The 25158-nt window shown below is 44.9% G+C and overlaps 1 protein-coding gene across 3 annotated transcripts in view; it reads left to right on the top strand.

Annotated features, from left to right (window-relative positions):
* Positions 1 to 3036: 3036 nt before the first annotated feature.
* LOC117512040 (lysosomal amino acid transporter 1 homolog) overlaps positions 3037 to 25158 on the top strand; it is a 68147-nt gene continuing 46025 nt past the window's right edge. The window contains exons 1-4 of one of the 3 annotated variants that reach the window (XM_034171989.1): positions 3037 to 3259; positions 8609 to 8736; positions 18681 to 18877; positions 18953 to 19082. In XM_034171989.1, the coding sequence (XP_034027880.1) occupies positions 18726 to 18877; positions 18953 to 19082 (282 nt within the window). In that variant the 5' untranslated portion in view covers positions 3037 to 3259; positions 8609 to 8736; positions 18681 to 18725. The remainder of the gene's footprint in view (positions 3260 to 8608; positions 8737 to 18680; positions 18878 to 18952; positions 19083 to 25158) is intronic. The other 2 variants (XM_034171988.1, XM_034171990.1) reach the window with 2 other exon arrangements.

Here is a 25158-nt window from a genome sequence, read left to right as displayed (position 1 = left end):
GTAATACACAATGTTGTACCAGTCTCATAAGCAACATGTAGAGGAAGGCTGCCCTTAATGAGTACCTTCATTGTATTCTGTTTTTATTTACATTTTACACAACGTCCCAACTTCATTGAAATTGGGGTTGTAACTCAGTGCAGCTGATGAGATGGAGAAATCTGTGGGTTTGCTCATAGATTTTCAAGTTTGGCATGAAGACGCTATTGCTACGGTAAGCTTTGACGAGCTGACCACACCCTTTCGCAACAATTCACCGACCGAATTACTTACAGAAAAATAAACCGTGCAAACGATGGAATTGAATTAGAATGGGAATAACCCTGTTGTGTCTGATGATTTAAGGACGTTCATGCTGGAATTTACGGTCGCAAACTGAGTTTAACGCATTGCGTTATGCATTAGAGTGTTTGTTTGGTTGTGATCATGTTCTGTGTGGTGTCTGTGGTGTCTGTGTTTCTAGTCTTGCCTTTTTCTGTTTGGGGTTTTCTGTCTCTGTTTCTCTTGTTTGTCGCTTGGTGCTCGGTGGTGGGCTTTGTGGTACCCTTACCAGTTCCCAAGGACAAAGACACAGGTGTCAGGGAATAACTCAGGAGATTTTTCAAATCCACCTCCCTACTTTTCCCAATAATTCAAACAGTCTAAACTAAGCCTAATTGGTAGGACTAAAAGGGATAATTAAAAACGTCTGAGCAACTTTGGATGTGGGAACTTTTTTAGAATTGCTTGAAAATGATATTCTCTCTTAAATAAAAAATAAATTAAGTTGTCCCTTGAGAGTCACCATGAAGTGACAAGCTGCAGATGTTGCCCCACAGCCTAGTGGGGCAACATCTGGGGTTGTAACCTGTTTCTGGGATATCTCATTGTCATTTTGAGGTGTTATTGAATCTCTGATAGAGACCTTACCAATCTGGAAAGAAAACTAATGAAAAACAATCTGGCAAGTCAGCATCATCCACACTAGTCACCCTGATGAATTGTCTGGTTTCACTAGAGAGCTGGTTAGTAGCTGCCATACATTATATTCCTTGCCAGACTGCCCTTAGATTCCCATTACTGTATTGATTTCAATTATTATTATTTTTTTGTACCAAATTTTTGCCTTCATTATTTAATTTCAGAACATTGTTTTAGTTCTTTAGTTAAATTGCAGCGTTATCTGACCATCTCATTGCAGTTTTCAATGTTGTTGACATCTTGCAGTGAAAGCCACCTCTCTGAGATTTTGCAGGATTTGAAAACTCAATAGGGTGACATATCCAAAGAGTTCAATTTTGGTCTCATCTGACCAGACTATATTCTCCCAGTATTTCAAAGGCTTGTCGAATGTTGTGCATCAAACGTTAAATAAGCTTCAACATTCTTTTTTCTTCACCAATGGAGTCTTGTGTGGTGAGCGTGCATACAGGCCATTTGCTGTTTCACAGTTGTCTAACTCGTGGTCCGTGACTAACGCAAGAGGTCGGTTTCAGCAGAGTTCTGGTTTAGGTCACAATGTAAATGCACCTCGTGAAGTATGCACAACAAGACCACATCGGGGCATTCTGCCTATTAAGGTTTCAAATCCATCAAAACTTTGAAGAGGTCACCGCACTGCGAGATCTCAGTAACATTGAGAACTGCATTGAGACACTCTGATCAGGCTGCACTTTAACCGCTGCACACGGACAACACCATTAACATTGCAACATAAAACTATTTTGTATTGTGCCTAAAACTCTCATGAATATATTCTCTGGGTTTATAGACATTGTTATTGCGTTTGTTTTATGTAAACATGCGAAAATCACAGGCTGTCTCTCCGTTATTTTCAATGGGAGCTGCTGTGAGCTACGCTCGCTTCCTGATCATGTCGTTCTGGGGGAAAGTGAAGTTTGCTCTTTAATGTCTTGATTATTGTTCTTTACAACAGTGTTTGTCCTCTTTGTTCCAGACTAATATATATAATCTGGAATTCGGTTTGCGTTTATTAAATTCCACGCAGATTAAACATAGCAGACACAGATTATTTGTTATAATTGTTTAAGCAGGTTTTCAGGGTATCATGCAGCAGTCTCTTATTAACGTGATGAAAAGCATAAAAAAATTAGATTTTTGTAGTATAATATTCATTTACAGTTGTTGTCATGTGGATTTTCTATGATGTTTTGACTGCAGTGACTCTCTGGCGTGCAAGAGATTATGGGATATGTCAACAGGGCAAATGGCAGAAGTTCATCACAGGTGCTACACCTCTTCTAGATAACCCTCTAAAACTTGGGAGAACATGCTATAATAATCGCCCGTGAACTCGCTGGTTCAACACCATCCGCATGCTTGCCAGCCATTGTTTATATGGCTTTGAAATGGCGGAACTCTGCTGGCGCTGTGGTACATTCTGGGAAGCGCAGGGGGCTGCCAGGGGGATTATGGGAAACAGCGAATGGTGGTTGAGTGCATTACTTATTGTTTTCTATGGAACAATTGCACCTACTAATTCCAGGTCTTTGTGAAGCTCTCCACAGGTGGTCCTTGGTTCTTGGACAACTCTTCTGGTAATACTTTTCACTCCTCAGTCACAAAGCTTGCAAGGAGCACCTAGCTGTGGCTGGTTTATTGAAAAGATGTTCTTTCCACTTCTGGATTATGGTCCCATGAGTGCATGCTCACTGGAACAATAAGAACTTTAGAAATCCTTCTGTAACCAATACCATCAGTATGTTTTCAACAATAAGGTTGCAAATATCTTTAGAGAGCTCTTTGCTGCACATTTTGAGAGGTGGGGATGATCAGCCCAGTCTCGGTTTTAGGTTTTTTTTTGTGTGATACTGTTAGAAATGTGCCTCCTTTTTGTGATGCGATCAAGTTTCAGCCACTATTTTTAATCCTAACCCTAAATGTAACCCCAGTCCCTCTCCACTGTCACTAAACACACTCCCTGTTTTGGGTGAGACATTATGGCGGAAAGTGACTTCAAAAGCTGTGACCCGTCACGTGTTACGGCAGGCACGTGTTCTCGACCAATGGCAAGAGATTATTTTCCGTGTTGTTTCCGTCTGTTCTGTTGGTTTGTGTTCGTGTGAGTTGTGCGGCGGCTCTTCCACCGTTTGTGACTGCGGACAGCATTGGTTTGTTATTCTGTCCTTTTTCACAGATATTTTTAAGCGTTTCAAATGTAAAACGAAGTCCATTTTTTTTTTAAATGATAAGATAGCAGAGTGGCTAACTGATTCGCTGCTGCTTTCTCGGCAGGGACACTGAATCAAACACAACACCGGTGAGTAATTATACGACGTGTTTAAAGACTATTGATGGAAAAAATGGAAACAAAACTATAAGCGACTTTAGCATCTCTGGCGCGCGGGGCCTGGTGGGAAGGCATCGGGACAAACAAATGCGTGTGCTTGACGGCGGATGCGTAATCAACGTAATATCGCTCATTACTCCATGCGATAAATGGCATTTCTCATCAAAAGTGAGCATAATAAATGTTTCCCAGTACATTGGATTGTGATTTTACGGAAGCGTATTGCATTCACTGGATAGAAAAAAAACGACCACTGATCTCGTTAATTACGAGAAAAGATCTCATAATTACAAGTTACATATCATAATTACGACATCAGGATCTCGTAATTATGAGAAAAAATTTTCATATGTACACTTCCGTACTTCCAGTCCCTCTGTAAAAAAGTGGGCTGAGCTTAGCCGATGATAAAACACTGCAATCAAACACAAAGCCAGGTAGGGGTCTATTGAAGAATTACACAGGGGTCAAAATTTAAAAATGCTCTAATCATATTGAAAGCTATACCACATTATTTGTCTGATCACAACGATACCAAAAAGGTATAGTTTGGACTATCTATGACTGAATGTTATGGAGTTATGGGGTAAAAACAACAAGAATGGTGACAAAGGTCAATTTCAGTTTGTACAGGGGTTAGAAGTTAAAGTTGCTCCAATTTTGGTAAAAAGTGGTGCAAATTATTGGTTGAACTAATAGGATTAATAAATGAAATAGTTTTGACTGTGTTGAATGCAGTGGTGTAGTCTACATTTTTGAAGTGGGTAGACTGTGTTTTTTGCCCGTCATCAAACCCGTGCATTGCGCCCCGGTTATTAACATTTTTAACACCATAACAACAAATAGATCTATACTTTCCATCTGATCATTTATATTCTGTATTTGCCACTATAAATGTGAGAAATGTGTCAGAATGTAATTAATTAATTTGCACCAATTGCAAAATACAGTATACAACAGTAAATCTAAAAGAGTGATTAAAAAATACAAAGATCAAATACATTTATTTTTTGGCATCTGAAAACCTAATTTAACAAAGAAATTTAATCAGGTCATAAACCAGGAATAAACAATGTTTAAATCCAGCCAAAAGTACAGACGGTTGCCCAGTTCCAGATCACCTTTTTTAAAGTCCCGTTATACGGAGCCATAATGCAACTGAATGTCCTTTAATTGTGTATTGTTGTATTGGGTATTTGGATGTTATTTAGCTGAAAAAGTCTGGGTGGAGTAGCGCTTCCACTTAAAGTGTGAAGCCACATTATGTGTGGCGCAAACATTTGCCAGAAACGGATCACTTTTGCCAGTTCCGGATCACGACACTCTGTGTCACTTTGGGGGCATTCCTGGCATCTGGCTGGAGCCCTTCTAATGCAGAATGGTACACATGTTTTGAACACAAAATGATAGAAATAATACTTATTAAATGAGAATTTACTTAGTTTCGAAAAGCGCCGTTATACGTTTTTACGAGCAAAAAATGAAGTGTGGAGGTGAGATTTCTCCCGAATTAAAAAGTAAAAGCCCCCACATTCATGTCCATTCGTGATGTCGAGATGACCCCCAAAGTCCACAAGGGTCACAACTACAGACACGAGGCTGCTGCTTCAGTGATCTGGAACTGGCAAATTTTCGCGTCGGAGATAAATGTGCGCAGCAATTAAACAGCAAGACATAACACACTGACATTTTGTACCCAAGTAAGTAAGTATTTTCCCACTCCAGAACCAAAAACACCGAACAGCTAACTCACCTTTGCTACGTTTTAGAGATCGTTACTTTAAAACTTGCAAGAATGAGTGAGTCAGAAAAAGCGCGCACACCGCAGACACCAGGATGTTTTGATTCCTCTGTTGGTCACAAGGACGGCTGGATCCGGTCGAGCTTGTGGTCGTTTGTAGACAAAACATCAATCTTTCCATTGGTACCAAGTATTAGCTTATTTGTGCTGATTACGAGAAACGGCGGCACAAAAACTACAGCAGTGATCCAGAACTGGCAATGATCCGGAACTGGGCAATTGACTGTATCATATGCAAGCTACTGTGCATTGTTTAACAGTAAATAAGACAACTTTAAGTCACAGTCACTCAAAAAAAAAAAGTGACTGTGACTCCTTGTTATTAAGAAAGAAAAGTTCTCTTAACAATAATAAGGAGCAGATTGTTGCCTCCCAACTAAGTATATTGCAAGAGTTCACTTTTCCTCCCTCTATTTAGTACCGGATATGAGCCTGTACTGTCAAATTCAGCAGCTGCAAGATTCACCCTTCATATAATCCGCATGGCCCCACGTTGTTTGTGGACAGTTTAGACGCATAAACAAAAACAAAACAGAACACACCGGTCTACATGAGCATGCACTGGCTGCAGAGCCTCACGCCTCCTACCACAATCTCTGTTGAAGTTGACAGTCCATCATCAGGTCCAGACGGGGGACTGGAACCTGTAGGCTTTGTGGTCCATAAGGAAACCTACCCAGTATAAACAAGCTAGTATTAGTATACGTTAAGTTCCATTAAAACAGCAGCTAGGCTGAAGGACAGAAGCTAGCTCCCAGAAAATTCACATACAATGAAAATATGGTAGATGCTTTACTTTGCAGAAACCTTTTCAACCCATGACAAAAACATTGTAGGCCAAATCAGTGGCACAAAAGTATAGTATGAAGACAACCAACTAACTAAGACAACCATGCAACTACTGAGAGTATGCCACTTACCAATTCCAGTCATTTTAAAACTACACTATCCAACAGCCAACGGGACTCAAGCTCAAGAGACATCTGTAGATTACCGGGAAAACTCTATTATTTTTTTAAAAAGCTGTTTCATTTTATATTTTAACAATAAATGAACGGATCATTAAAAATGTCCACGAATCAAAGTCAAAAGACATTTGCACAAGTAGAAGCTCTCCACTTATTGTGCTCAAATTCATATTTTAGAAATGACTCTGTCCTGATAACAACATTAAAGGCAATTACATATTTTGTCAAAATTATAAGTTGAAATGAGCATTAAAAAAATTCATCAAGAGGTTTATGTCACAGAAATCCTACTTTACAATCACTGCAGTCATTGTTGAATTATTTCCTGTTGCATTTATAATAAACATTTGTATTTATTTACAGTGTCTGTTTTTCTGGTTGAAATGAGATATAAATAATCTACCAGACTTAAAAAATAAATGTACAAATTTCCATGTTATTTTGTCTAAAAATAAATGTCCGAAGTTCCTTATGTTAAACAAGAAATTATCTAATCTGAAATAACAGATGGTTTTAATTTACAGATGAAAGGTTTCTAAAGAACCATTTATTGATTTATTTAGCTATTTTAATTACAAGTGTTTTAAACTTTTTTAACAGTAATCAGAAATTCTGAGGTAACAAACAACAACAAAAAAACATTTCCAAGGATTTTTCTTCATAAAACTGCTCCATAAATGAGCAGTCCTGTGACACGTTTGTTTTGTACAGATCAGTGGTTTATTTCTACACCGATCCATTTTGTACAGATCAGTGGTTTCTGTTTCTGCCACTAGTCTTCCGTGTTTTGGCCCGACGCGTCGTTCCTATTGGACAACGCAAAGGTACGTCACGGCTCAGAAAGTTGGATTGGCTTGAACTTTGTCTACGTCAGCCTGCCGACAAGCGGCAATGCGCGCTCCCGTCAGCATCTAAAAAGCAACGCGTCTCATTGAAAATAATGCTTTTTAGACCGTTTTTTGATGCGTCTGAAGTATTCAGTGTGAAAGGCCCATTAGCTTAGTGAACAAATAAAAAAACTAGCTGTCGTAGGCTAGCCCACTTACCAGAAATGCAGACAGCGCCAGGTTTATCTCCTCCACTCAGTGTGCAAACTTCATCAATTGGCCCTGAAGCAGCAGGTGGACGTTTTGGGGAAAAAAAAAATCTAAAACCGAGGCCTGTTTTCTTTTCATTTTTTCAGGTAATAATCACCATCGATACTTCCAGCATTCTTCTTGTTTGTGTGCGGCTTTCGCGCTGATTAGCTGGTAGCCCCGCCCCATCTCTCTATGAGCCAATTAAAACTCTTATCTAGCAGAGCGAGCGGGGGTGGGACATACGGTGCACTCTGCAGTGATGGACGCCTGATGGCTGTCTTTTAAAGGGAGAAAATAAAATTACAGTCAATAAGCGCTTATTTTATTTACACCGTCACATTCCCCGGGGCAATTTGAAGTGGGTAGACGGAAATTCCTGGTCATTTTAGGTGAGTAGACGGCGTCTATCTGTGTTCCACATAGACTACACCACTGGTTGAATGCTTGGTCTGCAAGGTAAAGGTAGAGCAATGTTGACATGTGACATATGTTACCCTGTAACATGATAACTAAGCATGGTGCTTACACACATAGTGCAAACTATCCCTTTTTAAAACCCTATTAACTCAACCAATAATTTGTATCACATTTTATAATATTTAGAGCAACTTTAACATCTGACCCCTGTACAAACTAATGCAGACCTTTGTTACCATTCTTGCTGTTTTTACCCCATAACTCCATAACATTCAGTCATAGATACTATAAACTATACCAAACTATACCTTTTTGGTATCGTTGTGATCAGACAAATAATGTGGTATAGCTTTCAATATGATTGAAACATTTGTAAATTTTTACCCCTGTGTAATTCTTCAATTGGCTACTCAGTTTTTTCAAAAGAGTAATGTCTAAGGAGTATTTGTGCCAACTTTGGTGCTTCTTTCCAAATTTGAAGGATTCCTCTGTAAATATTCTGTTATCTGCTGCACTAAGGGAGGAGCACGGGGTGTCTTCCAGCTTTCACTCACACAGACCCACCGACCACTGAGGGACACAGCAGGCCTCACTCCCACCTGGGTGCATGCCAGTCTGTGGGCCCCGTGTCCCACTGGAGGAGTTTCATTCATCCAGGACTAGTTTAGGGGGAAATTCACACTTTGAGTGCACCGTGTTGTGTGATCATAGTGCAGTGTCGGAATTTACAAATTGGCCGATTTTCAATTATGACTCGGGAATTCTCACGTCTGTCTTTACAGAGGGACTGGAAGTACGGAAGCAATTACACACACACAATCAATAAAAAAGAAAAAAAATGGCCTGATCTCGTACAAGATCCTGATGTCGTAATTATGAGATCTTTTCTCATAATTACGAGATCCTGATGTACAGTCACGTGCCCAGTTCTGGATCATTGCCGGTTCCGGATCACTGCTGTAGTATTTGCGCCGCAGTTTCTCATAATCAGCGCGAATAAGCCAATACTTGGTACCAATGGAAAGACTGATGTTTTGTCTACAAACGACCACAGGCTTGACCGGATCCAGCCATCTTTGTGATCAGCAGAGGAATCAAAACATCTGGTTCTCCGTGGTGTACGCGTGTTTTCTGACTCATTCGTGCAAGTGTGAAAGTGACGATCTCTAAGAAGTAGCAAAGGTGAGTTAGCCATTCAGTGTTATTGGTTCTAGAGTGGAAAAATACTTGCTTACTTGGGCGGAAAATGTCAGTGTGTTATGTCTTGGTGTTTAATTGCTGCACGCATTTACCTCTGACGTGAAAATTTGCCGGCTGTGGATCACTGAAGCAGCAGCCTCGTGTCAGTACTTGAGACATGTGTATTTTGGGGGTCATCTCAACATCATGAATGGACATGAATGTGTGGGAGCTTTTACTTTTTAATTCAGGAGAAATCTCACCTCCACACATTTAAAACCCTCCTTTGCTCTCCATCTCTAACAATATAAATAAAACATGAAGTGCACTGATAACCCTTTAAAAGAAGCATTTGTTGTGAAAGTGTAGTGACACGGACCCACATAGAAGGATAGAAGGATAGAAGACGTCTGTCCTGAGAAGAGCCGGAACCACACGATTTCCGCCGCCACAGAACCTGGTGAATGCTGGAGCCGCCAAGTCCCGAATTCCCAGGTGATCACCGTCCCCGACTGTCGGATCTGGTACTGCTGGCGAGAACAAAGACAGTCAAGTGTGGGTGTGTGTACACCCAGTAACAACAACGGTGGGAATGCCACCTCCACCTCTCACTCAATATTCTGTAGAGTACCGCAGTGATTCCTCAGGGGAAAAGAGTGCCGTCCTGCACTCACTCAGCTTCCACAGAAAGATGAACCGGTACTCCTGCAAACACTCACAATATACAGATATATTGCAAAACAAACGGCTGAGGATATTACCTCCAATGAAGTACGATATCTCGGCGATGAGGTGGAGATGACGTCTGGGTTTTATGGAGTGCGATGATGTAGAATGTGTGACAGCTGTCAGGAATTAATGAGTGACAGCTGTCACTCCCGGCTGTGTCCGTGGCTGCAGCGCCCTCTCATGCCTGAAGCCCGCACTTCAGGTAGGGCGCCCTTTGGTGGTGGGCCAGCAGTACCTCCTCTTCTGGCGGCCCACACAACAGGACCCCCCCCTCAACGGGCGCCTCCTGGCGCCCGACCAGGCTTGTCCGGGTGTCTGCGGTAGAAATCGGCCAGGAGGGCCGGGTCCAGGATGAAGTTCCTCTTCACCCAGGAGCGTTCTTCGGGTCCATACCCCTCCCAGTCCACCAAGTACTGGAACCCCCGGCCCATTCGACGGACGTCCAGGAGCCGGCGCACTGTCCAAGCCGGCTCCCCGTCAATGATCCGGGCAGGAGGCGGCGCCGGACTGGGAGCACAGAGGGGTGAGGTGTGGTGAGGCTTGAGTCTGGACACATGAAAAACCGGGTGGATCCGCATTGAAGCTGGGAGTTGGAGCTTCACTGCGGCAGGACTGAGGATTTTGAGGATCTTGAAAGGTCCAATGTAACGGTCCTTCAACTTGGGGGAGTCCACTTGGAGGGGGATGTCCTTCGTGGACAGCCACACCTCCTGCCCAGGCTGGTAAGCGGGGGCCGGGGATCGCCGGCGGTCCGCATGGGTCTTCGCCCTCGTCCGGGCCTTCAACAAGGCAGAACGGGCGGAGCGCCACACCCGACGGCACTTCAGCAGGTGGGCCTGGACCGAGGGCACAGCGACCTCTCCCTCCACCACGGGAAACATTGGGGGCTGATACCCCAAACACACCTCAAACGGGGAGAGGCCGGTGGCAGAGGACACCTGGCTGTTATGCGCATACTCGATCCAGGCCAGATGTTCACTCCAGGCCGTCGGGTGTGCGGATGTTACGCAGCGCAGGGCTTGCTCCAACTCCTGTTTGGCCCGTTCTGCCTGTCCATTGGTCTGCGGGTGATACCCGGACGAGAGGCTCACAGTGGCCCCCAGTTCCCGGCAGAAGCTCCTCCAGACGTGTGAGGAGAACTGGGGACCACGATCAGAGATGATGTTGGTGGGTATCCCATGCAGACGGACGACGTGGTGGACCAGGAGGTCTGCTGTCTCCTGGGCTGTTGGGAGCTTCGGGAGGGCCACGAAGTGGGCCGCCTTGGAGAATCGGTCCACTATCGTGAAGATGGTGGTGTTGCCCTGGGACGGCGGGAGGCCCGTGACGAAATCCAGGCCGATATGGGACCAGGGGCGATGAGGCACAGGAAGTGGCTGGAGAAGCCCTTGGGACCTCTTGTGGTCAGCCTTGCCCCTGGCACAGGTGGTGCAGGCCTGGATGTACTCCCGGACGTCGGCCTCCATAGACGCCCACCAGAAGCGCTACCGGACAACTGCCACGGTCCTTCGCACCCCTGGATGACAGGAGAGCTTGGAACCGTGACAGAAGTCCAAGACTGCAGCTCTGGCCTCTGGTGGGACGTATAGACGGTTCTTCGGACCGGTTCCGGGGTCCGGGCTCCGTGCCAGGGCCTCCCGGACGGTCTTCTCCATGTCCCAGGTGAGGGTGGCCACGATAGTGGACTCCGGAATGATGGGCACCGGTGGATCCGACAGCACCGTTTTGACTTCGTCTTAGTGTACCCGGGACAAGGCATCCGATCTCTGGTTCTTGGTCCCGGGGCGATAGGTGATCCGGAAGTCAAAATGTCCGAAGAACAGTGACCAGCGGGCTTGCCTGGGGTTCAGCCGCTTGGCGGTCCTGATATACTCCAGGTTCCGATGGTCAGTGAAAACCGTGAATGGCACAGACGCTCCCTCCAACAGGTGTCTCCACTCCTCAAGAGCCTCTTTCACTGCAAGGAGTTCTCGATTGCCGACGTCATAGTTCCGTTCAGCTGGGGTCAACCTGCGAGAAAAGTAGGCACACGGGTGAAGAACCTTATTGGTCTCTCCGCTCTGGGATAGCACGGCTCCTATCCCTGAGTCAGAGGCGTCCACTTCAACCACGAACTGGCGGCTAGGGTCGGGCTGCACCAAAACTGGCGCAGTAGAGAACCGTCGTTTCAACTCCTTGAACGCGGCTTCGCACCGATCTGACCAGGTGAAGGGGACTTTTGGAGAGGTCAGGGCTGTCAGGGGGCTAACTACCTGACTGTAGCCCTTAATGAACCTCCTATAGAAATTAGCGAAGCCGAGGAACTGTTGCAGCTTCCTACGGCTTGCTGGTTGGGGCCAATCTCTCACCGCCGCAACCTTGGCCGGATCAGGGGCAACGGAGTTAGAGGAGATGATAAACCCCAGGAAGGACAAAGACGTGCGGTGAAACTCGCACTTCTCGCCCTTCACAAACAGTCGGTTCTCTAATAACCGCTGCAGGAACTGATGTACATGCTGGACATGGGTCTCAGGATCCGGAGAAAAGATGAGAATATCGTCCAGATATACGAAGACGAATCGGTGCAGGAAGTCCCGCAAGACGTCGTTAACCAAGGCTTGGAACGTCGCGGGGGCATTGGTGAGGCCGAACGGCATGACCAGGTACTCAAAGTGACCTAACGCGGTGTTAAATGCCGTCTTCCATTCGTCTCCCTTCCGGATCCGAACCAGGTGATACGCATTTCTAAGATCCAGCTTAGTAAAGATTTTGGCTCCATGCAGGGGGGTGAACACGGAATCCAACAATGGCAACGGGTATCGGTTGCGAACCGTAATCTCATTCAGCCCCCTGTAATCAATGCATGGACGGAGTCCGCCATCTTTCTTGCCCACAAAAAAGAAACCTGCCCCCATCGGGGAGGTGGAGTTCCGGATCAGCCCGGCAGCTAATGAGTCCCGGATGTAGGTCTCCATTGATTCGCGCTCAGGTCGTGAGAGGTTGTACAGCCTGCTGGACGGGAACTCAGCGCCTGGAACCAAATCAATGGCACAATCGTATGGACGGTGCGGGGGAAGGGTGAGTGCCAGATCCTTGCTGAAGACGTCAGCAAGATCGTGGTACTCAACCGGCACTGCCATCAGATTGGGAGGGACTTTGACCTCCTCCTTAGCCTGTAAACCGGGAGGAACCGAGGATCCTAAACACACCCGATGGCAGGTTTCGCTCCACTGAACCACCACCCCAGACGGCCAATCAATCCGGGGATTGTGCTTCAACATCCATGGGAAGCCCAAAATCACGCAGGAGGTAGAAGGAGTCACAAAAAACTCAATCTCCTCCCGATGGTTTCCAGACACCACCAGAGTTACTGGTTGTGTCTTGTGTGTGATTAAAGGGAGGAGGGTGCCATCTAGTGCCCGCACCTGCACTGGTGAAGCAAGCGCCACCAGAGGGAGCCCTACCTCCCTTTCCCATGTGCTGTCTAGCAGATTCCCTTCTGACCCCGTGTCCACCAGTGCTGGGGCTTGAAGGGTTAAATCCCCGCTCAGGATTGTAACTGGGAGTCGTGTGGCAATCTGTGTGTGTCTCACGTGAATGTCTTGACCCCCCCTTAGCCCAGTCTCTGAGGGCGGTTGTTGTTGTGGCCGTTTGGGGCAGTTTTTCTGTGTGTGCTCCTTTGAGCTGCAGAGAAAACACTCCCCGCGGATCAGCCTCCTCATTTTGGCCCTGTGCGTTTCCCTAACAACGTCAGCAGGGGGAGCTGTTGCCCCACAGAGCGCTGCGGCTGTGGAGCGTGGGGAGGGCGGCCCCTTTTCGAACCCGGAAGGGAGAGGGGCGGCGCGTATCCGGTCACGTCCTTCGCCTCGCTCCCGACGGCGTTCCTCCAACCGATTGTCTAACCGTATAACGAGATCGATAAGCCCATCTAAATCCCGCGGTTCCTCCTTAGCTACCAGCTGCTCCTTCAGGACCAATGACAGTCTGTTTATGAAGGCGGCGCGGAGCGCAACGTTATTCCAGCCGGACCTCGCAGCCGCAATGCGGAAGTTGACTGCATAAGCGGCTGCGCTCTCGCGTCCCTGTCTCATTGACAGCAGCACTGTTGAAGCGGTCTCTCCTCTGTTAGGGTGATCAAACACTGTTCTGAACTTCCCCACAAACCCAGTGTATGCTGATAACAACCGTGAGTTCTGTTCCCAGAGCGCCGTAGCCCAGGCGCGTGCCTTACCCCGAAGCAGAGCAATCACATAAGCTATTTTACTAGCATCTGACACATACATGACGGGGCGTTGTGCGAAGACGAGCGAACACTGCATGAGAAAGTCCGCGCACGTCTCCACACAACCTCCGTACGGCTCAGGAGGGCTTATGTATGCTTCAGGGGATGGTGGGAGGGGTTGTTGAACCACCACTGGAACGTTCATATCCTGCACAGGGTCAGCAGGAGGAGGAGCTGCAGCAGCGCCCTGAGTGCTCGCCGCCATGTGTGCGGAGAGAGCCTCCACCCTGCGGTTCAGGAGGATGTTTTGCTCGGTCATTTGATCCAACCGAGCCGTAAAGGCGGTGAGAATGTGCTGCAGCTCACCAATCACGCCTCCTGCAGACGCCTGCGCTCCCTGCTCTCCCATTGGTCGTTCAACAGCCGGGTGACGCCCCTCGGAGTCCATGACGCTGGCCGAGATATCCTGTTGTGAAAGTGTAGTGACACGGACCCACAACAGGGGGCGCAAATGAACGGCCAATAGATGAGCCAAAACGTAACAATTTAATGTTGTGAAATGTGCACAACGAACATACAGACAATCTCAGAATATAATTACAGTCAATCCACAAAGGTGACGTGTGGGCAGGCTCGAGGATAGAAGACGTCTGTCCTGAGAAGAGCCGGAACCACACGATTTCCGCCGCCACAGAACCTGGTGAATGCTGGAGCCGCCAAGTCCCGAATTCCCAGGTGATCACCGTCCCCGACTGTCGGATCTGGTACTGCTGGCGAGAACAAAGACAGTCAAGTGTGGGTGTGTGTATACCCAGTAACAACAACGGTGGGAATGCCACCTCCACCTCTCACTCAATATTCTGTAGAGTATCGCAGTGATTCCTCAGGGGAAAAGAGTGCCGTCCTGCACTCACTCAGCTTCCACAGAAAGAGGAACCGGTACTCCTGCAAACACTCACAATATACAGATATATTGCAAAACAAACGGCTGAGGATATTACCTCCAATGAAGTATGATATCTCGGCGATGAGGTGGAGATGACGTCTGGGTTTTATGGAGTGCGATGATGTAGAATGTGTGACAGCTGTCAGGAATTAATGAGTGACAGCTGTCACTCCCGGCTGTGTCCGTGGCGGCAGCGCCCTCTCGTGCCTGAAGCCCGCACTTCAGGCAGGGCGCCCTTTGATGGTGGGCCAGCAGTACCTCCTCTTCTGGCGGCCCACACAACAGCATTATTTTATTCATGAAGATTTAATGGTGGATACACGTTTTTTTCCAGTTATATACTGTGTAGTACTATAGAGAAATAAGTTGATCTTTTGTTATGAGAACTCTTGCAACACAGCACATTTATGCTTTTTCAGAAATAATGTGAAATCTCAATAAACTTATTTATTGAGAATGTGTGTGAATGTACATTCTCGGGCACCACAGTGTGTATCATTCTGCATTAGAAGGGCTCCAGCCAGATGCCAGGAATGCCCCCAAAGTGACAGTGTCGTGATCCAGAACTGGCAAAGTGATCCATTTCCGGCAAATATTTCCACACACATAATGTAGCTTCAAAGTTTAAGTAGAATGGCTACCCCATCCTGACTTTTTCAGCTAGATATTATCTGAATACCCAATAAAGGATATTCAGTTGCATTATGTCTCTGTATAGCTGGACTTTCAAAAAAGTGATCCAGAACTGGGCAAATGACTGTAATTATGAGATCTTTTCCCGTAATTAGGACATCAGCAGTCAAATTTTTATTTTTTTTTAATCCAGTGAATGCAATACACTTCTGTAACTGATAGCTGCGCACATAGCTTTGTTTGTCCCGATAGCCACCGTCCGGAAGCACGTGCCACGCATGGGTACTGGTGATGCTGAAGTCGCTTATTGATTTCAAAGAAAGAGTTGATCTTGTAAGGTTCAGGACCATTCGCCACAGAAATCTGGGGCCTGTTTCACAAAGCAGGTTTCGTGAAAACTTTAACCCTAAAATGAAGAAAACATTTCTGTTTTACAAAATGAGGTTACTCAAACCCACCGGTGCAAGTGAAGTCACCCCACTGCGAACTTGCCCCAGGTGAAGTCACCCCAGTCCAGGTGAAAGTCACCCCATGTTTCACTGAAGTTGACCCACTCCAGTTATCCATGCTTATTTTCTTTAAATAATTAAGGATGACTAGTTTAAAGTGTAATGAGTAGAACTGGGCAGTGCTCCCTACTTCTCCCATCAATGGGCTTTTTACCTGACAGTTACGTTCCCCAACCTTAAAACCTCATCTCACAAATAAAACTTGAGTCAGAACAGTGTATAGAGGGTTTTCATGTGACGTATCGGTCACGTGATTTTGCACCCCGCTGCCATTGTGGATTACGACGCAGTGGCCGCTGTGATACGCTACGTGCATTTGGCAAACAATTGCAGAAGCTTCAACAATGGTCAACTTTTGTGCTGTCATCAGTTGTTCAAACAGAGGTGATAAAAATGAGGCAGGTCGCTCATTTTACAGTCTGCCAGCAGTTATTGTGCATCAAGCAGTGGATTGTTATGAGCTTTCTCTGCGACACAGAGACCTGGCTCAGCGGAAGAGGCAGAGCAGATTTGAAGGAAGCTTTAATATGGCCAGAACCAAGCAGCTCGCCCGTAAATACAAAACCAAAGCTGCCCGGAAGAGTAGTCCGGCTACCGGCGGTGTGAAGAAGCCTCACCGTTACAGGCGCGGCACCGTGGTAATGAGAGAGATCCACCGCTACCAGAAATCCACCGAGTTGCTGATCCGCAAGCTGCCCTTCCAGCACCTGGTGAGAGAAATCGCTCAGGAATTCAAGCCCGACCTCTGCTTTCAGACCCTACTGTGATGCTCTGCAGGAGGCCAGCAAGGCTGACCTGATCAGCAGCTTGCGGATCAGCAGCTCAGTGGATTTCTGGTAGCGGCGGCTCTCTTCTCTCAGCGCCACGGTGCCAGGCCTGTAACGGTGAGGCTTCTTCACACCAGTGGTAGTCGGAGCGCTCTTCCGGGCGGCTTTGGTAGTGAGCTTCTTCCTCTGAGCTTTTCCTCCGGTGGATTTATGAGCAGTCTGCTTCGTTCTGCCCATATTAAGTTTACGCTGTGAAACTGCTGGCCACTTTGTTATATAGTTATTAAATTCGCTCTCCGGTATAACATACGGATCCATTGAACTAACTGCTACACATCGATCACGATAAACAGCTTCATCTCGAGGGTTTAAAGCCTTGTAATAAGCTCTCATTCTCTCTATTTTCTTTCACATGCCAGCCGCGTAGTAATCCACGATGGAGATGGGAGCAAATCGGTCACGTGATTGAAAACCCTCTATTATAGAAGGATTCATGATGATGTCGCGCTGGGCGGGGCCCACATGGTAGGCAGAAAGCTCTTATGCAGCCTCTGACTGTGTAATATTTGAAGATGTCACCATTCAAACCGTGCACTTAATTTCACACTGTGATGGAGTATATTTAACTCTATTTGGACTGGGACCAAATGTTATCCCAGCAGAGTAAATTTTACTCTGCAAAATTTTCTGTGTGTTCCATATAAAGCCAAAATCGTAGTTGTATTTTTCCAAAATCAGTCTGTGTAATTTAATTTATTTTGTTCCTTTTTTTGGTCACACATCACTCCTGAAATATCCTGTGCTGGTGAGAATACGCAGTGCTGTGTAACATCAGAGCAGGGACTGTCCATTCTTGATTGCTTTCCTTTGCAATGGCAAAGGATACAAATGGCAGTTTGTTAAGGCTTTTCATCCAATATTTCTCTGAATGATGACTTTTAAATGGACCCAATTGAGGACATTTTGACAATGGAGAACCCAGGTAGTGTACAGGCTTACAGGTTCAAGTCAGAACAGTCAGAAGGAAAAGATTCAGGTGAGGAATCTGCCCAAGACGATGAACATGGCGGATGGCTTTACATGATTTTAAATATGTAGATGTGTTGCATGTGATCAGAATGTGTCCAAATAACCTGTATCTTTGGGATAAATGCTGGAGGTGGTGTCTGTCTTTTGCTTCAGGGGCATGGCTAGCCCCATGTTGTACTGCATCAGTGAAATGGAGTACACAGTAGGAACCTCAGTGTCCGATGGACCACTTGTCCCAGTCATGCAAGGAATTTGGAGTGACTGTAAGCCTTGAGAAGACTGAAGTCCTGGGCCAGGGTGTAGAAGTGCCACCAGTCATCACAATTGATGACTACGAACTGGAGATTATGAACCAGTTCACTTACCTCAGGTCCACAATCAGCAGCAACCTGTCCTTGGACAAAGAGATCCATGAGATAATTGGAAGGGCAGCAACTACACTCACCCACCTCCCCACTCGACTGTGGGAGAACTCCAAACTTTGTCAAGACAAAGATGGCAGTGTACAACTGGTGTATTGACACCACATTGTTCTATAGGAGTGAGATAAGTGACTTCCACTCCTGTCTCCAGGCTGAAACACCGGATTTTAGTGATAGGGGATTCTATCACCCGCAAAGTCAGGTTACAGACGCCGGCTGATGTTAAATGTATTCCTGGGGCCAGAGCTCCCGACATTGCATCTCATCTTAGGGTGCTGACGCTGCAGAAGGGAGAATATATATATATATTCAGTCTTAGAAATGAAAATGAACATGCCAACAAACTACTGAAAATATGCCCTTGTTTGAGGTAATAACTTGTTGCAAACAGTTTAAGCCATTAATAAGTCTTTTTTTTAATGGGAAAACAGTTTCCATTCTCTTAAATGTGAGGACTTGATACTTTTGAATGATGTAATTGTAAATTGCTTATCTTTAGTTATGGTGTATTAAATTCAGCAAGTAATTTCATGATGTTGGTTTGACCACTTTGAATTTGTAATTTTCTGTTGTCAGCCTAATTAATAGATTAACTGATGCAAACTGCTGTAGGTGCAGCTTTTATACAGGTGGTGCAGTATTGTGAGAACTAAAACCTCTGGAATGTGATTTCTTGCTATTTTGCATGTTGACTGAGGCCTTTCTGTCCAGGCGGTTATTTGGACAAAGGGAAGCTTCACCTTCAGAGAAATTGGAATGACTTTTGGTGAAAACTTCACGTCATTGTGTCCAAATGGTTCACCGTGGGTTTGGAATACCTTTGGCGAATGTGCCCAGGATGCGAGGGACATGGCGAGCGTCTGCCTCGGCCTGCTGTCCATTCTTTGCTTCATGGTGTCTAGTCTACCGTAAGTTGGTGTAAGTTGGCTTGTAGAAACTGTTCTCTTTCTGCATCATCTAATTGTGTGTTTTTGTGACTGCAGGCAGTACTACAAGTCCTGCAAAACGGGAAATATGGACAGCGCTCTCTCCATTTGGTTTCTCCTGCTGTGGTTGGGAGGTGACTCCTGCAACTTACTGGGATCCATCTTAGCTGACCAGCTTCCACTTCAGGTAATGTAGAGGCACTTTATACAGAGAGTTACAACATGATGATGTGGGGAAAAAAATACGGTCACATGAATCAAGGAGCTATTTTGGGCCCAAATTCTTCCTGTGACTGGTGGAAAGTGTCAAGATAGTTATACTGCTTTTAGTAATAAAAGTCTTTGTCAACTAGTAATTATTTCCAATTTACACTGAAAATGTTACATATAGCCTACTGTGAAAAAGCAGTTATTGAAATTTAATTTAAGTGCAGAAGTTTAAGTGCACACTGCAGATGAAAATACTAATTCTGATGATTGTTTTCAGTGTTCTGGTGCAAAAACTTAAATATATTTTTATTTATTTTTGTATCCCCAATACTTTAACATATTCACTCAACCTATGGAGTACACCGCAATAAGAGACTATCGGTACTGTATTATGTGTTTGCTGTATAGCATTCTGTATTTGTCAAGAAAGGATGAAAAAAATGTTATATTAAAAGAAGAGGTCTAGACATGAACTTACTCGGTGAATACTATCATTTTTCCCCAAATCTGATAGAGCCAAAAACTTGTATAATTTGTACTTTTAAAGAATTGATGAAAGTGCATCTCATATTGCAATTTTGGCAGCTGTAGGCCAATACAGTTAATTTATTCTGATTGTACCTGGCTCTGTTACTAAAGGGAGTTAGCCAACGGAAAAAAAAAAAAACACTGAAAGGGTTCATTTACATTTGGGTTTTTTGTGACTTGTGTTTTTAAATTTTTCAAAACAAACACCACACACTTCAAATAGAATATCGAACTTGGAGGGAAAAGATGTATATCAATAACTAGCTGAGTTACTAGTTCTACACACAGGTCATGTCACATTTCTTCATGTAATGTGGAGTTGCATCAGGAAGGGCATCTGGCATAAAATGTGTGCCAATTCAGCATGCAGATCCACTTTGGATTTGCTGTGGCGACCCCAAGTGCAAACAACAGCCAAATGGACTTACTTTCTGTTGTATGTTTCATGTCACTTTAGTTAAGGTGTAGTAAGTTGCATTGCATTGTGTGTATGTTGTCATCGTTAATTTTCATAGAGCAGTTTGGAGTTTAATGGAAATACATTACGATCAGATGTGATATTTTATCCGATGTGAGTGAAAATCTGTTATATACAGTGTTTATTACATGTAAAACAATGCAGCTGATCTGCTCTGTGTAAGCCTGATCCCGTCAGATCTCAGAAGCTAAGCAGTGCGGGACCTGGTTAGTACTTGGATGGGAGACCTCTTTGGAACACCAGCGGCTGTGTGTGTTTCTCCAGGTAACACTGGAGTTGCGTCGGGAAGGGCATCCGGTGTAATCCTTTGCCAAATATCAATGCGGATCTGGTTGTATCCATTGTGGCGACCCCGAACACAAAAATGGGAGCAGCCGAATGGACAACCATTACATGTAAAACAATACAAAAACTTTGGGTCTTTTTTTTTTTTTTTTGTCCGGTGACTGCAAATATCTGGTTTGTACGATGACGGTTTAGGTGAGTTTTACTGTACATGGGACTGAACAATAAATTTACCTCTCAAAGCTTTGACGATGTTGTCGGCTTTCATCTCACACAGCTGACTTTATTTTCCCAAGTTTTTCTTCTGTCTGGATCTGAAGGAAATCTGTACATCTTGAAGCCCTTATTGTGTCTATTTGTGCCTCCAAATGCACAGCAATGTGGTATTTTGAGGGAATAAATAAATAAAATAGCTGGATTTCCATGCAGACAGATTAACAGTGAATGCTGTTTTGAACCCAAGATGGCACCATGAGTCACGTGACCGATTTTTTTTTTTTTTCTTCCTCGACTCGTCATGTCACCACTCTCTCAGTTAAGACACACTACTGTTGATGACTCTTATGTCAGATTCTGAGTCCTTTGAAAGCTGTGAATATAGAAGGTCTTTAATTACAAAATGCAGCACTAAGTGATAGTAATTCATAATTGTGCCTCCCCAGAACTTTATAGTAGAGGGGGGTCACTCGTGGAGAGGCAGTAGTGTGAACAAGCACATTGTTTGGGGAATCCTTGCTTTCCATGGTGTGGATCTTTTGAACTGAGCTGGTTTTTGACTCTCATTAGTGATATTTCCAAAGCCTGTACCTGTAATGAACTCTGTACTTCACTCACAGCATTTGACTCTATTTACTCCATTTTTAAGTAATTTGTAGTTCACTGCAAATTAACACAAATTTTTGCTTTTATTGAATCATAATGTGCATTATCTCATGTTGCATAGGTGTTATTAGCAGAAAGACCCATACAGGGATGCACACACATATACAAACCCAAATCAGAAAAAAACATTTGGATGATATGGAAAATGCAGCGATCCTTACAATTACTTAGCCAGTTTTCTTGAGGCAAGTCAGTGCATGAATACATGAACATTTGCAAGTCACTGAATATGTCTTGGACTTAATTTTCATCAATCATGAAGAAATACAAACCGTATGGTAGTGCATAGTAAATCTTTTAAGTTGGCAGTTCTTAAAAACTGATTGCTTCCCTCACTAGTCTCCTTCCAGCAAACACCAAACCAATGACAGTTATGAAATAATTACATTCTTTTGTGGAGGAATTCACAATGGTGCAAATGCCAGCTTCATGTTGGAGTGGTGTAAAGGATTGTAAAACTGATCAAATCTAGGATCTGGTTTCCGATGTGCCTTTTTGCACACTGCAGCTGAAATTTTGTATGATCTTGGTCAGAAAACCCCCTGTACCACTTATCATTTGAAGTTAAGGTTTAGAAATGTTTTACATTTTAATATATGTACATTATCACAAAAAAGGGGGAAAACAAGCTATAAGACCCCCCCGCGCTTCACGTGCAGCCGTATATTTCGTGCTGCGTTATCACCTTACCGTGAGACTGCGTTGTGGATATTATGGTTTCATGCAGGCATGCACACGCTACATAACAGTACAAGATGTGAAAATGTTTGCCACTGTATCACTTAGAGACGTTTTTCACTCGAGACATACAAAATCCTGGAAACCCACCTCCAATCTCCGTCGTTTCTCCAATGAAGCAGATTCTCTACGCTTCACAGGCTCTGCCGTGGACGTCCATGTGCTGCGGGGAAAGATGCTTGGAACAGCCCCCGGCAACAAAACCTTCTTGCGACGTACATTTATCCCGAACTCCTTCAAAGCTGGGACGGCGTTGAAACACCCATCTTGAAAATGTGTGCAGCACAACAAAGAATACGCGGTTGGCCTCCATGGCATCCCCTTCGTCAGACCAGATCTTGTATGACGAACTTGCTGAAAACACTTTTCACTGAGATTTTCATGCTGTGGAAACTTGAAAAGACTAAAACCTTTCGCCCTCGTGTTGGTGCAAAATGCTGGGACACACTGGTCAGGCATATCGACAAACAATTCCCCAAGTTTCTGCCGCTGAAAAAAAAAAGTGTAGACAACGACCGCCAAGCTGTAAGCCGAAATGGTCTACAGGCTGTGACGTATTCAGTTTTGGCGCTCAGCAGGAGGCTGGTCAGGGGGCGTGCACATTTTTCAGTGGCGGGGCGTTCAAATATTATATATAATGGGAGAACTGTGTCCATTTTCCCAAAACGTTTAGGTTGACCGAATTATATAACCTTTGTTACATGTAATAAGACTATGTTGTCTTTAAGTGTCATATCCACTTTAACTCACAACTTTTACATAAGCACACCAAGAATCAGAAGTAAAGATAATTAAATCCTTTGACTAATTTGCAGTATTTTCTCTAGAGTGCAGCAACTCGAGTGCCTTTGTCAGTGAGGAAAGATTGACTTATCTTGACTTTGCAGATGATGCTGTGTTCTTCACTGAATCAGTGGATGTCATGATTGCAGCATTTGGGAAGCTGAGTGAAAAGTCTGTTTCTGGGTTTGGATTGTTCTGGATCAACACAAAGATCCTGTTTTCAATGATTCCCGGACTCAGCCTTCAGCAGTGTATTGAATTTGAAGAGAGTCACGTCACTCTGAAGTGAAGTTTGTCTCTGGGTCCTTGGCCTATAGATTGAGATGCCTGGGAAGATCCATGAGGTCCCTGGACAGCGGTGCATATGGTGATGCTGATACCATCACAGGTGAATGAAGGTCTTTAGGGTCCTGATGCAGCCCATCTCTGTAGAAGCACATCCAGGTTGTGAGGCTTGGATGCTCAGCAGTGACTGGATATCTTTGCTACTTGATCTTTCTGGGGAATCTGTGGATACCCCTGGAATGATGCGTGTTGGATGGCTCAGTGTTGCAAAAACCATATGTTAGAAGCACTGATCTGTATATAACACAGGATAACTCATTGGTCTATACACGCCGTACAAACCGTTGAAGGAAACGGGCAACCATCTTACCACTCGCAACTTATGCAGCCCGCACATAGACGACATATTAGAACATCAACACTTTTGAGTAAAGCCTCAGTCCCACCGAATAATGAAGGCTGAAGAAGGAGCCACGCATGGGTTTGGGGTGATTATTTGAATAATGACCCACGTTTTCATCTATCACGTATCCACTATGAAGGTGCCACTATGTGCCTCTCTGTACCCCGCATGTGCCACATAGCAGCCTCTAGTGAGCCACGACCGACCTGTCATTACAGCCTCGAATGGCTCGCATCAGCCACACTAAGCCACGTAGTGCCATGATAACGCCATGTTGGCGCACGTTTAGGCATGAGTTTGGTCCAAACCTCCAGCCTTCCCACACCTGGTCCCTTTAAAGTGTGGGTTTTCAATTCACAGATTCACAGCAGCATTTAAAGATGTCCCTTTTTTTTTTTTTTTTAAACGCAGTCCAAAAATAGACACTCCATCACAGTTCCGCAGTTGTGCGCTGTGCGCCAGGCTGCAGTCTACCTGTAATGCACCAGACCAGACCCGAACCACGGGTTCCTGGAGAGCCGCCTCGGTGCTCCTCGCTGGCTCTGCGGCTCTCTGGCTTTTTTTTTTTTTTTTTTTTCAGCTTTAAACACACAAATCAGCTCACACAGACAATCATTTTTATAACGTGAATCCACTTTGACTTTGTGTTTGTCCGTTTATTTCTGCAAAAGCGCTCTTTTGCGCGCGCTGCTGTTGTCCTTTCATGGACAGCCGCCTCTCTGCTCTTTCTAGTGGCTTCCTTTCCTTCCGTGGCTTGGTGGCTTTATTTTTTTCCCTGGCTCTAAACACAATCATTTTTACAACGTGAATCCACTTTTGACTTTGTGTTCGTCCGTTTATTTCTGCAAAAGCGCTCTTTTGCGCGCGGTGCCGTTCTGCATACAGAATGAGGTGGCCGTTTTATTATATACACCTGTGGATCATTTTCTATATGTGTATGTGTATGTATATGTATATGTATATGTATGAGGTCTGTTAGAAAAGTATCCGACCTTTTTATTTTTTTCAAAAACTATATGGATTTGAATCACGTGTGATTGCATCAGCCAAGCTTGAACCTTCGTGCGCATGCGTGAGTTTTTTTCACGCCTGTCGGTTGTGTCATTCGCCTGTGAGCAGGCTTTGTGTGAGCACTGGGCCACCCCTCTCGTCGTGTTTTTATTGCGAATAAATGTCTGAACGATTTGGAGCTTTGCTGCATCAATTTTTTTCCAGAAACTCTGAGAGACCTCACAGAAAATTAATATGGCTTTCACGGACGATTTATGGGGATTACACAGATTAAGGAGTGTTACTGCCACTTTAAGGACGGCCCACAGCATCTGAGAGCGCGCCGCGCTCCGAGCGCCGATCGACAGGCTCACACCCCGCTGAAACAACCAGATCATTTCCAACGTGAAGTCTTTGTTGATCCGGGATGTCGTCTGACTTTCACAAAAAGGCAGGAGATGTGGACATCAGCACTTTTTCGGCACATTCCACTGTTACAGGAGTTTTTTTCATGGAAAGAAAAGCGGAGGATTGCGCCACCGTGCCGTTCATGGCGCGGGACAAAACCACCTCCGTGTTGGTCTCACAGGACGGCTTTCAGGTGGCTTTCAGACGGCTTCTGGTTGCTTTTCAGTCGTGTGAGTATCCGAGAAATTGAGCATGAGCTGGACATGCCCCAAC

This window comes from Thalassophryne amazonica, chromosome 6 (assembly GCF_902500255.1).
Source record: "Thalassophryne amazonica chromosome 6, fThaAma1.1, whole genome shotgun sequence".
NCBI classification, from domain to species: Eukaryota; Metazoa; Chordata; class Actinopteri; order Batrachoidiformes; family Batrachoididae; genus Thalassophryne; species Thalassophryne amazonica.
Note: the sequence above shows the minus strand (reverse complement) of the source record. Positions and strands in the feature narration are given on the sequence as shown.